Source organism: Palaemon carinicauda, chromosome 19, assembly GCF_036898095.1.
Source record: "Palaemon carinicauda isolate YSFRI2023 chromosome 19, ASM3689809v2, whole genome shotgun sequence".
NCBI lineage: Eukaryota > Metazoa > Arthropoda > Malacostraca > Decapoda > Palaemonidae > Palaemon > Palaemon carinicauda.
The window spans coordinates 4,098,022-4,112,595 of NC_090743.1; the positions used below are offsets into that span (position 1 = coordinate 4,098,022).

Genomic DNA, 14,574 nt, shown 5'->3' on the forward strand with positions numbered 1-14,574 from the left:
TCAGTAAAGATCTTCAACAAATCTATTTTAATCTTATCAAAACTGTTTGATTAAAAATATGATTTAACGAAAACGTTCTATCAAAATTACCGACCACTAACACTTTAAAAATCATAAGTTAAAACATTAAAACTTCTAAGGGCATTTATCATCAATAGATTTATCAAGATGGTATGAGCCAAGATGATAAAATAGGTTTTAAGCACTGCACCAGAATGTGTTTAACCAACAGTAATCGGTAACAATGAGCACATTCTGGCAAGCACTATCTAAAAAATATTCTTCCCCCATATTAACTATTGCCTCGTCATCATTCGTCTTTATATCTAGGACGAATTTCTATATTTCCTAACTCCATCTTTCACTGGGCTTATATAGGACTAACTTTTGTTTCATGCTTCAACCGTGGGATAACACGAGAGCTGAATGTCCTCCCAGGCATTTTCGGTCGTTACAAACATTTGTAAGCCAAGAACTAATATTAGCCAGAAACCTTTATATTTATCATTTTTGGTACAAAGTGACCTTTCTTACCAATTCCTCGAAGTATAAGACCTAGGAGATATTTTAATATCAATGTATGGAACACTTTCAATCTAGTAATTACTATCTAAGGCAGCTTCTTTTGCATCTCAGTTTTCTACCTCATTACTACAAATTCCAATGAGAGGGAATCCAACAAAAAGGAACAGTTTTGTGCCAACAGGATATATTAGACAGCCAATCTGAGCTTTCTGAACTATAAGTGCAGGGTTTTAAGACCTTTGGGAATGTCTCACGCACATTTACTCACAATATATGACAAGACGCTTCCAACTACAGTAGTTTCACAAAGAAGTTCCAAGGACTTAACCCAAGCTGTCATCTCTGCAGTATATAAAAGAGAACACCTAGTTAAATAAAATTCGCTACTGAACACTCAAGCACACCCAGCGATGTTTTTTGACTTCGTTCAGTTTCTAAATACCTTCTTTTGAACTTTACGACCAGCATTATGTGTTAGGAATTTGGATTTTCTTTGAGTGTGACTTTGAGCACATGGATATTTTAAATAAGACCTAGATACCAGCTTGATTGATTTCCTGAAATTTCTGAATCTTAAGAGAAATTTCATCTACTTGTTCATTTGGTCTAGTTTGAAAAGGCTTTGATAACCTTGACTTACTAAATCTCAGTATTTCCAACATTTCTAAAAATATCAAAGGTGAGATTAGTGGGCCAATATTTAATTCTGTACAGATTCTGCAAACCCAATTGCTCCCTTTGCAGTAATTTGTTGGTATCAACATAAATGCCCTCAACAGGAGAGGTTTTAAATGAAACTCAGCATATGCCAAGGCACATATTGGGATTGACATCAAATTCTCCTAATTTACTCTTGCCAGAATATATTAGAAGGCCATACGCAAGCTCTGACTGACATAGGGAATCATAGTCTAAATAATTACTATCTGCTCCCTAACTAAAACCCAGATATAAGTTTTAAAACATTTAAGGACTTTGCGACCTTTATTATCAGGGATGCATGTTACTGGAGAGTGTGGGATTACAAATAAATATCATACCCAAGAATTTCAATTCTTTTTCATCAGGTAATAGTACCTTTTAAAGTTAAAAGTAGGTACTAACGTATTTCAGTAGGTCTACATCTATTAAACCGTAGTTGCAGTCTGAGATTTAGAAAATTTCAAATCATGCTTATCTGTCAATAAACTTATGCAAATGCTGTGTCATCAGAGAGGGCTACTTAAAGGAAAAATTCCCTCTCTGATGCTATTCACAGCTATGGCAAAACATCTAACACTAAATATACAGTACTTCCTTATGGATTTTCTTCCACCCAAATAAAAGGCATAAATAGCACATTTCCCAGTCTTACTTTTATGAATCTGTCTGACATCATCATTAACTACCTAAGATACAACCCTAGTTGCAAAAGCAGGATGCTATAAGCCCAAGGATCCAACAGGGAAAAACCACCCAGTGAGGAGAGGAAATAAGGAAATAAACTATATGAGAAGCAATGAGTAAAGAATAAAAAATATCTTAAGATCAGTAACAGCTTTAAAATAGATCAGAGATATATAAAGTATAGAAAAAACTTGTCACCCTGTTCAACATAAATACATTCTCTAAAAGTTTGAGCTTCTAATGTTCAATTAATTCAATTGCCTGATTGGGAAGAATATTTCTACAATCTATTCACAGTTAGAATAAAACTTCTAGAATAATGCGTATTATAGAACCTCATGATGGAGAAGGCAAGACTATTAGAATTAACTGCACACCTTGAACTACATACAGACAGGATAGTACAGTCTAAAAAAGAATAAAACCCATCTACTTCTGCCGTTTCACCAGGTAGTGTTAAATGCTTTCTCAAGATCCAAGAAATAATGGTTTGAAATTGCTTAGAGAAGCCTCATTTCTTTTGAAAACCAAACTGACAAGGAGAAGTCAACCCTTTGGCTTTGAAATACCAAACTAGCCTGGTATTCATTCTCTATTCCATTAAGTTAGATTCATTGGGCTAGTATCAACTGTATCCTTGCTGTTTTTCTGATCTAGAATGATAATGGCAATAGTAACTCTCACTAAGGCGTTCATTTGGTATTTTCATTAAGCATACATTAAAATAAACTCCCTCCTCCTAGTTGCGTATCCTTTTCAAGAACGGGAATATTCAAAATCCTTCCATGTCTTGGAATGTCACTGTAGTTTATCCACACCTAAATATATCATCAGTGCTCTCAGCTCAGTTGAATAGGTGTTGCATTAGGTAAACATATCTAACCAGCAGATTAAAAGGTAATAAATAATGAATTGTGGAATAAAATAAGGGTGGTGGTGGCCTAATTGGTAATGTCCTTGACTGGTGAATGCCAGAATGGTGTTCCAGTCCCGCTCAAACTTATTAGTTTCTTTGGTCGCTGCAATCTCACTATTCTTGTGAGCTAAGGAGGGGGGGTTTTGGGGGAGCCTATAGGTCTATCTGCTGAGTCATCAGCAGCCATTACCTGGCCCTCCCTGGTCCCAGCTTGGATAGAGAGGGGGTTTGGGTGCTGATAATATGTATATATGGTCAGTCTCTAGGTCATTGTCCTACTTGATAGGGAAATGTCACTGTCCCTTGCCTCTGCCATTCATGAGTGGCCTTTAAACCTTTAAAGATGTTATAGTAGACTTTTCATGATGAGAAACATTCAAGTATGACCAAGTTTTCAATTCAATTACTGTACACATTGCGCAGCCCATCCACGCTCAAGGTAAAAGGGAATAAATCCACTAAAAATGACTGTAACTCCAAACTTCACTCATGTTTGTTTCTTAAACAGATAAAAATTTCTGGCACAATCAAGCAGCTGAAGAAATCCAAATTGCCATGGCTACTGCTACTTCATATAACTGGGGAATAGCTAAAAATGTAAGTACACAAGAAACTTTCCTTTTTATATTTAGAAATTATTGTTCATTCTACCATTGTTAATATGTAAGAACACAGACCCACACATGCATGTATGTGTATGAGCATTTACATATGAATGACTGATTTGAAAACCGTCACCTAATATTTGCTGTCTCTAAACTATTATTGTCTGACTATTCCTTACGATGGTTCTATGGAATTTTAGAAATTAATGTTAATTCTACCGTTGTTAATATGTAAGTACACAGACCCACGCATACATGTATGTATGAACACTCAGACATGAATGATTGATTTGAAAACCGTCAACTAATATCTGCTGTCTCTAAACTATTATTGTCTGACTATTCCTTACGATGGTTCTATGGAATTTTAGAAATTAATGTTAATTCTACCATTGTTAATATGTAAGTACACAGACCCACACATACAAGTATGTATGAACACTCAGACATGAATGATTGATTTGAAAACCGTCAACTAATACCTGCTGTACCTAAAGTAATATTGTCTGACTATTCATTCCGCTGGTTTTATGCAATAGAGAGAACAATAACAAGAGGTCGTTAAGAAGTGTTTCCTGCAATAGACAAGAGACTACTTAGAAAGAAGCACAAGATGTTCTCTGGCTGTTCCATTATAAATTTGCTTCCTATTATGATGCTATGACTAGAATTTTATTATTTCATGCTCCAAAAATTTACGATTTAGAAATATTGGAGCCACCATAATATTGATTAAAATAAAAATAGATTCATAAATTGGAATAGTCATATAATATATATATATATATATATATATATATATATATATATATATATATATATATATATATATATATTGTATATATATTATATATATACTGCATATATATATATATATATTTATATATATATATAATATATATATATATATATATATACATATATAATATATATATATATATATATATTTATATATATATATATATATATATATATATATATATATATATATATGTATATATAAATACAGTATATGTATATGTATGTATATATATATATGTATATATATATATATACAGTATATATATACATATATATATATATATATATATATATATATATATATATATATATACCTGTATATATATATATATATATATATATATATATATATATATATACACAGTGAATACATATACATATATATATATATATATATATATATATATACATATATATATATATATATGCGTAAAAATCACAGGAAAACGTGATGCTCAGATGCAGAACCACCACAGGGAAAATGAAAATACGAAATATATGATTAAGTCCTGACTAGTTTCGTGATACTTCTTCAGAGGACTCTGAAGAAGTATCATGAAACTAGTCAGGATTTAATCGTATATTTCGTATTTTCATTTTCCCTGTGGTTCTTCTGCATATATATATCTATCTATATATATATATATATATATATATATATATATATATATATATATATATATATATATATATATATATATACTGTATATATATATATATATATATATATATATATATATATATATATATATATATATATATATATATATATATATATATATATAAATTAGTGGTTGATGATTATATACAATGCCATTAAGCCCAAAATTTTGTTACAGGTTGTTCTATTTGTAGGCGATGGAATGGGCATCACACCAACAGTTGCAGGGAGAATATTCAAGGGACAAAAGAGGTACGGAAGATCGGGAGAAGAGGAGTATTTGAGCTGGGAAAAATTTCCACATATGTCTCTTGTAAAAGTAAGCATCTGTTTTTTCACTACAATTGACCCTTTTACCCCCAGGCTATTTGGAAATTTCCAACCCTTAGCCCCCAGGGGGTTATTTTTTTCCCAGCACATTTTGCAGTATATTTCTTTTAAATTGCTCTAAAAGCCTTAATTTTTGTCATAGAGAGGTCAGGTTGGTCTCATTCTCTTGGAAAATGCCTAAATTTTCTCAAAAAATTCTCAAAAATATGAAAAAAAAATTTTATAGCATTTTTTTGCAAGGACGTACCAGTACGTCCATGGGGGTAAAGGGATGGCTTTTGTGAAACGTACCAGTACGTCCTTTGGGGGTAAAAGGGTTAACAATAATACAATATTTGTGGTAATATCTAGCAGAATCCCAAAATACTATCCCAACGTTATTTACTTGCTAAACTCTTTTCAAAATATTTTCAAAAGCAAGTTATTATCTATGGTAAAATATTTCTACTTGTCTACTATAATGCCTTTAGTTGACTTTAATGAGAAATCTAATTATCGATGCTAACACTATGTCTACAAAAAATGATACACAGTGGTACAATGAACTATATAAAAAAGGAATAAAATGTATCTTAGGTACACATATAAGTTAGGAAAAATATATTCATCACACATTAGGCAGCAGAAAATTACCAAAGTTACAGTATATGGATACAGTACTTGAAAAAGGGAACTGTTTTTTTTTAAAGCCAATCAAACTGCTAATTTCTTAAATAAGTCTGTGTGAGTAAATATTAAGAAAGCAATTTACCAATTAATTTTTTTTTGCAGGTATATAATACAGATAGACAGGTGCCTGACAGCGCAGCAACTGCAACAGCATTCCTTACTGGAACCAAGGGAAACTTTTACACAATAGGGCTTGACAGCAGTGTTTCAATGAACCAGTGCTTAAAATCTCGTGATCCTGAGACATGGCAAAGCTCTGTATTAGAATGGGCACAGGATGTTGGTAAAGACACAGGTAAGTGGCAAAAAAAGTACCCCTTTTCACTAATGAGTAATGGTATCACCTTAGGAATTGGCTCTTAAGGTAGATTAAATGCATGATACTGGGAATCAAAAGACTGACCCAAAAGCCTTTGTGAGACTATTGCAGTCCTGAACGATTCTTATGATCTCCATAAAGTGATTTTATGATTTTGTCTGCTGAGGTGTAAAGGCATGTCACCCTCCATACCTATGGCATCTATGATAAGCTGAGAAGGACCTCAACTAAAATGGTTGGATGGGAAACTCAGTTTGACCTAGTGACTGTTTCGTACATGGTGTTCTTTATCCAGAATCTAAATTCACAGACAAAGAATTGTGGTTAAAGAAGCAGGAGTAAACAGAGCACAATCTACAAAGGTGCCAGCATTCCTAGAATTAACCCTTTTACCCCCAGGCTCTTTGGAAATTTCCAACCCTTAACCCTCAGGGGGTTATTTTTTTCCCAGCACATTTTGTAGTATATTTTTTTAAATTGCTCTAACAGCCTTAATTTTAGTCATAGAGAGGTCAGGTTGGTCTCATTCTCTTGGAAAATGCCTGAATTTCCTCAAAAAAGTATCAAAAATATGAAAAAAAAAAATTTATAGCAATTTTTTGCAAGGACGTACCAGTACGTCCATGGGGGTAAAGGGATGAGTTTTGTGAAACGTACCAGTACGTCCTTTGGGGGTAAAAGGGTTAATAGCAACAGACTTCTTAGAATTGGAGTTAGGCTAGGAGGACAGTTATCTGAAGGTTTAGTGCCAGAGATGACTGATAACCAAGCCATGGAAACTAAGGTCAGCACCATACTCAGGGGATCTGTCCCACTCATGGACACTATCAAATTGCACAATGGATGGAATATATATGATGGTGCCGATACAAGCACACTCATAACAAGTCAAGAGTGTATTTACAGAGGTCCTGACCTAGTTGTAAAGACCTTTGATGGTTTAAAAACAAATGAAATGCAGATCTATCGTTATACTTTCATACAGTCCAAACCAGATCTTCACTCTTACAAAGCCTGGGCTGGTACATTCGATAACTCGACTACCTGTCACCACTGAACAACCTTGTTAAAATCCTTCAATGAATAATCACGAATTTTTGAAGATGTTCCTATATAAAAACACAGATTTATGTTTGTATGAATAAATGTTAGTTTTCTCCCATTCGACAGTCATACAACCAGGCTTACGGATTATAAATATTCAACTATAACACTTACCCCTGTTCTGTAAGGTTTTCAGCTTTTAGAGACTTACCTGAAAAGAAATTAACCAAAGATTACTAACACAAAACGTCACAAATATACACAAAAAGAAAATATGTTATTAGAGTAATGTGAAGTTCATTATGATTTATGCAGTCTTAGATTCCCAGAAAATGTGCTCTTACAACCAGCTAATAACAATTCTAATTCTTTCATGTAAAATAGGCATCAAAAGCAATGCTATAAATTCCAGAGGGCTTTGGGGGAACCTACAGGTTTACATGCCGAGTCATCAGACGCCATTGCCTGAACCTCCCTGGTCCTAACTTGGGTGGCAAGAGGGTTAGGACGGAGATCATATGTATAAATGGTCAGTTTTTGGGGCATTGTCACTGTCATTTATGAGCAGCCTTTAAACCTTTAAATACAGCTGGAGGAAAATCTTAAACAATATGGCTTTTCAACTGATTGGTCAATGGAAACTTTAGCATAGGTAACCTATGTTCAGCTGATCACTTTAGTTCCATGATGTTCATATTGTTTGTTGAATTCCAAAGAACCTTTGTAGGTTGACCCTAGGTTTTTTAATGGCACGTCATGTGAATTGCCTATACCTTATTGCATTTAGCCATAACACGTACCTCAAATAAAAATAAAGCTAACATATGATGCACAAATATCACATTTATGATATTTATAATAAGCATAAAAAATATTACAGCAATATTAATTATTTCAAAGTATAGTAATTACTTCAAACTATAGAGACGAAACAATTTAAAATTTGCGTTCAACACTGGATTACCAACAATACATATGCATACTTTGAGCAATGTGGAAAGAAATATTTGATATCACAGTGCCTTATTAATTATATCAGCAAAGATGCCCAAAATCATGTAAGTATCAATAGAATATAAAGGGAAAATCTCAGTTTGGTTGTACATGCCGATGAGTAAATTTATCTAACAGGATTATGTCTAAAGTGACAAAGTTAGTATAATAACATTTAAAGTTATTTCTTAGCAGCATCCCACATACAATTGGCCTTTTCTATTGTAAGTTGTGGAAAGGTTTTCTTAAGTGATCCTGGTAAATCGAATAGCAACAGATGTAAACGAAGAAATTCTGAACCCTTTTCATCACCCTATTCACTAATCACATAAATTGACATTTGCAAATAACTAAGAAGTAGCACTATGAGATGTAATATAAATTAGCCAAGTCTTCTACAAATAAAAATACCTTGACTAGTGGAGAGAAAAATTCAACAATGCTGTTAATAGCAACAACAAAACAAGTGACACTGAGGACACTGCCCTGTGGGATCCCCTCTTCCAATTCCTAATCTTTTTTCAGATTAATTTTGAAGGGTCTTTGAATTTATGCCATCCATATAACTATGTGGCACGTTCATGAATTGATTTTGTTGTAGCCATCACTAGATTTATGACTTCTATAGCATTTTCTTGTAATTTTTCTCACATCATTACTAGTTGTAGTCCTCTTATAATTTTCTTGCACATCTTTCCAACTTTACTTATAGATTTTGCAGTCTTGAGCCTTTTGGTTTTTCCCTCTGCTGAGTTGATATTTATAATCCATTTCTCTTGAGGCTTACTCTTTGTCATAACTACCTGGCTTTTTATTAGCCCTATCTTGATTCTCTGCCTTTCCAATACCAGAACTAACACTCTTCTTTTCAACTGTTCTTTGTACAAATTGGTCCAACCATCATTCACTCTATTTGCTAGTGGTTTCCATTTTCTAGTTTGTCATGCTATATTTAAAGAGGTTCTTATACTGTCTTTTTCATAACTTCTTCATTCTTAAGCTTTTATGCAATTATTTAATTTAAGAAAGGGAATTATCACTTTTATAATGTTACCTGCGTCATTCTTTTCTGAAAGATGGGATGCTTTATACATATCCTACTCGCAGATATATTTTTAATTATTCTTATTAATACTGGATGATTTTTCCTCCTTGGTTGACTTTAAATGATTTCAATCTAATTCTACTACAGTACTAAACAACAAATTACTATGCTCGAAGCCATGTGAATGAACAAAGACTGAAAATCATAACTTTTCCCACTATTAGTAATTTACGGCATATAATCTACCTTCAAGTAAAATTCCTTACAACAGGCTTCGTTACAACTACTACCGTGACACACGGAACACCAGCTGCTTTATACGCCCATAGTGCCAATCGAGAATGGGAATGCGATGCATTTCTCAGAGAAGAGGGGCACGGTTGCAAAGACATAGCTCGCCAGCTGGTAGAAGATCTTCCTGGGCAGAATATCAAGGTAGGATCTCTAAAGAGTAATTTTCAAGTTTGCCATTAACCTTTCGCACACAAAACTAAAACTTTTGTTCTAAACAAAAAATTCTGATTCGCTAAAGCTTTCATGCCAGTTTTTTTTTTTTTTTTGCATAAGACTAGTTCCAAATCACTTCTTAAGAAAAGGATGAAATGTCAAACGAGAATAGTAGATCACAACTAAAAAATCCTTTCTTTACGATTCCATGTATGGACCATAGATATGTAATGTAAAATAAAGTAAGAGAACCTTAAAAATGCACACATACACACACACATATATATATATATATATATATATATATATGTATATATATATATATATATATATATATATATATATATATACATATACATATATATATATATATATATATATATACACACATATATATATATATATATATATATATATATATATATATATATATATATATATATATATATATATATATATATATAGATAGATAGATAGATAGATAGATACACACATATATCTGAAAGGATAATCCTGAAATAGGTTGAAAACTTTTCCTAAAAATGTCAGTTTGAGAACAGGTACAATACAGTGGTTTCATCACATCATTTCTATTATTCTTTTCAAGAAACATGCTGAATCCTTTTTACATTAACTACTGTACCTCTGATGGCCAGTTCTGTATCACCAAAAAATTTCACAAACCATTGTTTTAGACCTCAAGCAGCTAATGAATATTACTTAAACTCAGCACACTTTTTGGGAGATACAAAAATAGAACCAGGACTTGCACTGGAAAGTATTTTCCATTTTAAATATTTCAGTGATATAATGGAGCTAATTGAAGCATATCTTTGAGAAATTGTAATCTTTCAATATCCTCAGGTTATTATGGGTGGTGGACGACTAGCAATGGGCGCTGTTCCAAGTATTCAACCCCAACATGAAAGTTTATGCGTTAGAAAAGATCGTCGTAACCTGGCAAATGAATGGATATCAAGCAAAGAAGTTCACGGGAGGAAGGTCAGCTATGTACAAAATCAACGCGAGCTCCTGAATGTTGATACAGCACATTCAGATTACTTACTAGGTAAGTAAATAAACCTTCATAAACTTAGTGTATTTTTTACCTCTAAATCAGGAATGACATAAAAATGATATTTTAATTATAAAATAAATTTTTGAATACTGTATACTTACCCGGTGAATATATAATAGCTGCAACTCTGCGGCTCGACAGAAAACACACTAAAAAACTCGCGAGCGATCGCTATGAAGGTTGCGGGTGTGCCCACCAGCGCCAACTGTCGGCCAGATACCACTCTTGCATGTAAACAAACCCTTCAATTCTTCTCGTCCCGCTGCGTCTCTATTGGGGAGGAAGGGAGGGTCTTTAATTTATATATTCACCGGGTAAGTATATTCAAAAATTTATTTTATAATTAAAATATCATTTTTAAATATTTAACTTAGCCGGTGAATAGCTGATTCACACCCAAGGCGGTGGGTAGAGACCAGAGTTAATAAAGTTTACAGCGTATAAGCTAAGAGTTTTTTTGACAGTTATCAATATAACAAAACCAAAATATATAGGTACCTGGTAAGGAAGTTGACTTAGACGATTACTCTGCCTTGTAAGTCTGTCTTCCTCACGGAGCCCAGCGATCCTCTTAGGATGCTGAAAGACTCCCAGGAGCTGAAGTATCAAGGGCTGCAACCCATACAACAGGACCTCATCAAACCCCTAATCTGGGCGCTCTCAAGAAATGACTTTGACCACCCGCCAAATCAACCAGGATGCGAAAGGCTTCTTAGCCTTCCGTACATCCCAAAATTAAAAAACATTTTAAGAGACAGATTAAAAAGGATATTGGAATTAGGGTAATGTAGTGGTAGAACCCTCACCCACTACTGCACTCGCTGCAACGAATGGACCCAGTGTGTAGCAGTCCTCGTAAAGAGTCTGGACATCTTTTAAGTAAAATGACGCGAACACTGACTTGCTTCTCCAAAAAGTCACGTCCATAATACTTTGCAGAGATTTATTTTGCTTGAAGGCCACGGAGATTGCTATAGCTCTAACTTCGTGCGTCTTAACCTTAAGCAAACATCGGTCTTTCTCATTCAAGTGAGAATGAGCTTCTCGTATTAAAAAATCTGATAAAATATGACAGAGCATTCTTTGACATAGGCAATGATGGTTTCTTAACTGAGCACCATAATGCCTCAGATTTACCTCGTAATGACTTAGTACGAGCTAAATAGAACTTAAGAGCTCTAACAGGACATAATACTCTTTCCAGTTCGTTGCCTACGATCTCTGATAAGCAAGGAATATCAAAAGATTTAGGCCTAGGACGAGAAGGCAGTTCATTTTTGGCCAGGAAACCAAGTTGAAGTGAACAAGTGGCTTTTTCTGTAGAAAAAACCGATGTTCTTACTGAAGGCATGAAGTTCACTGACCCTTTTAGCCGAAGCCAAGCACACTAGGAAAAGTGTCTTGAGGGTGAGATCCTTCAGGGAGGCTGAATGTAATGGCTCAAACCTGTCTGACATGAGGAACCTTATGACCACGTCTAAGTTCCATCCAGGAGTTGCCAAACGACGTTCCTTAGAGGTCTCGAAGGACTTAAGGAGATCTTGGAGATCTTTATTGTTGGAAAGATCTAAGCCTCTATGTCGAAAGACCGAAGCCAACATGCTCCTGTAGCCCTTAATCGTGGGAGCTGAAAGGGAGCGAACCTTTCTCAGATGTAAAAGAAAATCTGCGATTTGGGCTACAGAGGTACTGGACGAGGACACAGATGCTGACTTGCACCAGTCTCAAAAGACTTCCCACTTCGACTGGTATACTCTAATGGTAGAAGCTCTCCTCGCTCTTGCAATCGCACTGGCTGCCTCCTTCGAAAAGCCTCGAGTTCTTGAGAGTCTTTCGATAGCCTGAAGGAAGTCAGACGAAGAGCGGGGAGGCTTTGATGGACATTCTTTACGTGGGGCTGACGTAACAGATCTACCCTTAGAGGAAGACTTCTTGGAAAGTCTACCAGCCATTTAAGTACCTCGGTGAACCACTCTCTCGCGGGCCAGAGGGTAGCAACCAACGTCAACCTTGTCCCTTCGTGAGAGGCAAACTTCTGCAGTACCTTGTTGACTATCTTGAATGGAGGGAATGCATATAAGTCCAGAAGAGACCAATCCAGTAGAAACGCGTCTATGTGGATTGCTTCTGTATCTAGGACTGGAGAGCAATAGATTGGTAACCTTTTGGTCAACGAGGAGGCAAAGAGGTCTATGGTGGGTTGACCCCAAGTAGCCCAAAGACTCTTGCCCACGTCCTTGTGGAGGGTCCATTCCGTGGTATCACCTGACCCCTCCAACTGAGACAGTCTGCCAAGACGTTCAAGTCCCCCTGGATGAATCTCGTCAACAGGGAGATGCCTCGATTTCTTGACCATAAGAGAAGGTCCCTTGCGATCTCGAGCAGCGTGAAGGAGTGCCTCCTTGCTTGGAGATGTACGCCAAAGTTGTGGTGTTGTCTGAGTTGACCTCTACCACTTAGTTTCGAAGAAGCTTTCGAATATAATCAAGGCCAAGTGGACTGCTAATAGCTCCTTGTCGTTGATGTGCATGCTCTTCTGACTTGAGGTCCACAGACCGGAGCATTCCCGACCGTCCAGGGTCGCACCCCAACCCAAATCCGACGCGTCTGAGGACAACACGTGGTTTGGGTTCTTGACTGCTAGGGATAGTCCCTCTCTCAGACTGATATTGCTGTCCCACCATTTCAGGCATGCCTTTACTGGTTCGGAGACTGGGAATGATACCGTCTCTAACGTCTTGTCCTAGTTCCAGTGAGAGGCTAGATGGAACCGGAGAGGCAGAAGGTGTAGTCTCCCTAGTGAGACAAACTGCTCCAGGGATGAGAGAGTCCCTACGAGACTGTTCCAACTCCTGACTGAACAAACGTTTTCTTTTCAGCATTAGTTGGACTTCGAGCAGGGCTTGACTGCGAATCTCCATCCCCAAATATAGAATAATCTGGGATGGGATCTGTTGGGACTTTTAGGTTGACCAAAAGTCCCAACTCCCTGGCCAGACTCAACGTCCAATGTAGATCCTGCAGACAGTGAAGACTGGACGATGCTCTGAGAAGCCAGTCGTCCAAGTACAGGGAGGCTCGGATCCCCGATAGATGGAGGAATTTTGCCACATTCCTCATGAGCCTCGTAAACACGAGAGGCGCAGGACTGAGGCCAAAGCACAGGGCTCGAAACTGGTACTCCACATTCCTGTAAACAAACCTCAGAAACGGTTGGGAATCCGGGTGTATAGGAATGTGGAAGTATGCCTCCTGAAGGTCGAGGGAGACCATCCAGTCGCCTTCCATAAATGCTGTCAAGACAGCCTGGTAGACTTCATCGTGAAGTTTGTCTTGACAAAGAACACATTAAGCGCACTTGCCTCTTACGTACTCCTGCAGTGAACATGGCTGCCAGATCATTGGAGCCATCCCTGAGGGACTTGTTCCTGCAGAGAACGTGGCTGTCAGATCATTGGAGCCATCCCTGAAAGCCTTGTTTATGCATGACATAATTGTACAGCAAAACTTCAAACGCTCGAAAATAGCTCTGAAGTCGACCTGTAAAATCTTGGAGCGTCTCATGGCCAGGCACCAGGGAGAGTCTATGAGGTTTGAGAAGTCTATCTGGGCAGAGGCAGGAACTCCCAAGCCGAGAACTTCTCTCGTGTCATATCAGACTCTCGCTCTATAAGCCAGCTTAAAAGTAGGGAAAGCAAAGACTGTCTCCCCCAAACTCCTCCTGGTGATAAACCAGTCGCCTAGCAAACGTAAAG

General features: G+C 36.2%; 1 protein-coding gene across 1 annotated transcript in view; it reads left to right on the top strand.

Annotated features, from left to right (window-relative positions):
- Positions 1–14,574, top strand: part of LOC137658116 (alkaline phosphatase-like) — a 33,416-nt gene that overhangs the window by 604 nt on the left and 18,238 nt on the right. The window contains exons 2-6 of the mRNA XM_068392807.1: positions 3,336–3,424; positions 5,073–5,213; positions 5,996–6,188; positions 9,566–9,729; positions 10,606–10,810. Coding sequence (XP_068248908.1) covers positions 3,336–3,424; positions 5,073–5,213; positions 5,996–6,188; positions 9,566–9,729; positions 10,606–10,810 — 792 coding nt within the window. The remainder of the gene's footprint in view (positions 1–3,335; positions 3,425–5,072; positions 5,214–5,995; positions 6,189–9,565; positions 9,730–10,605; positions 10,811–14,574) is intronic.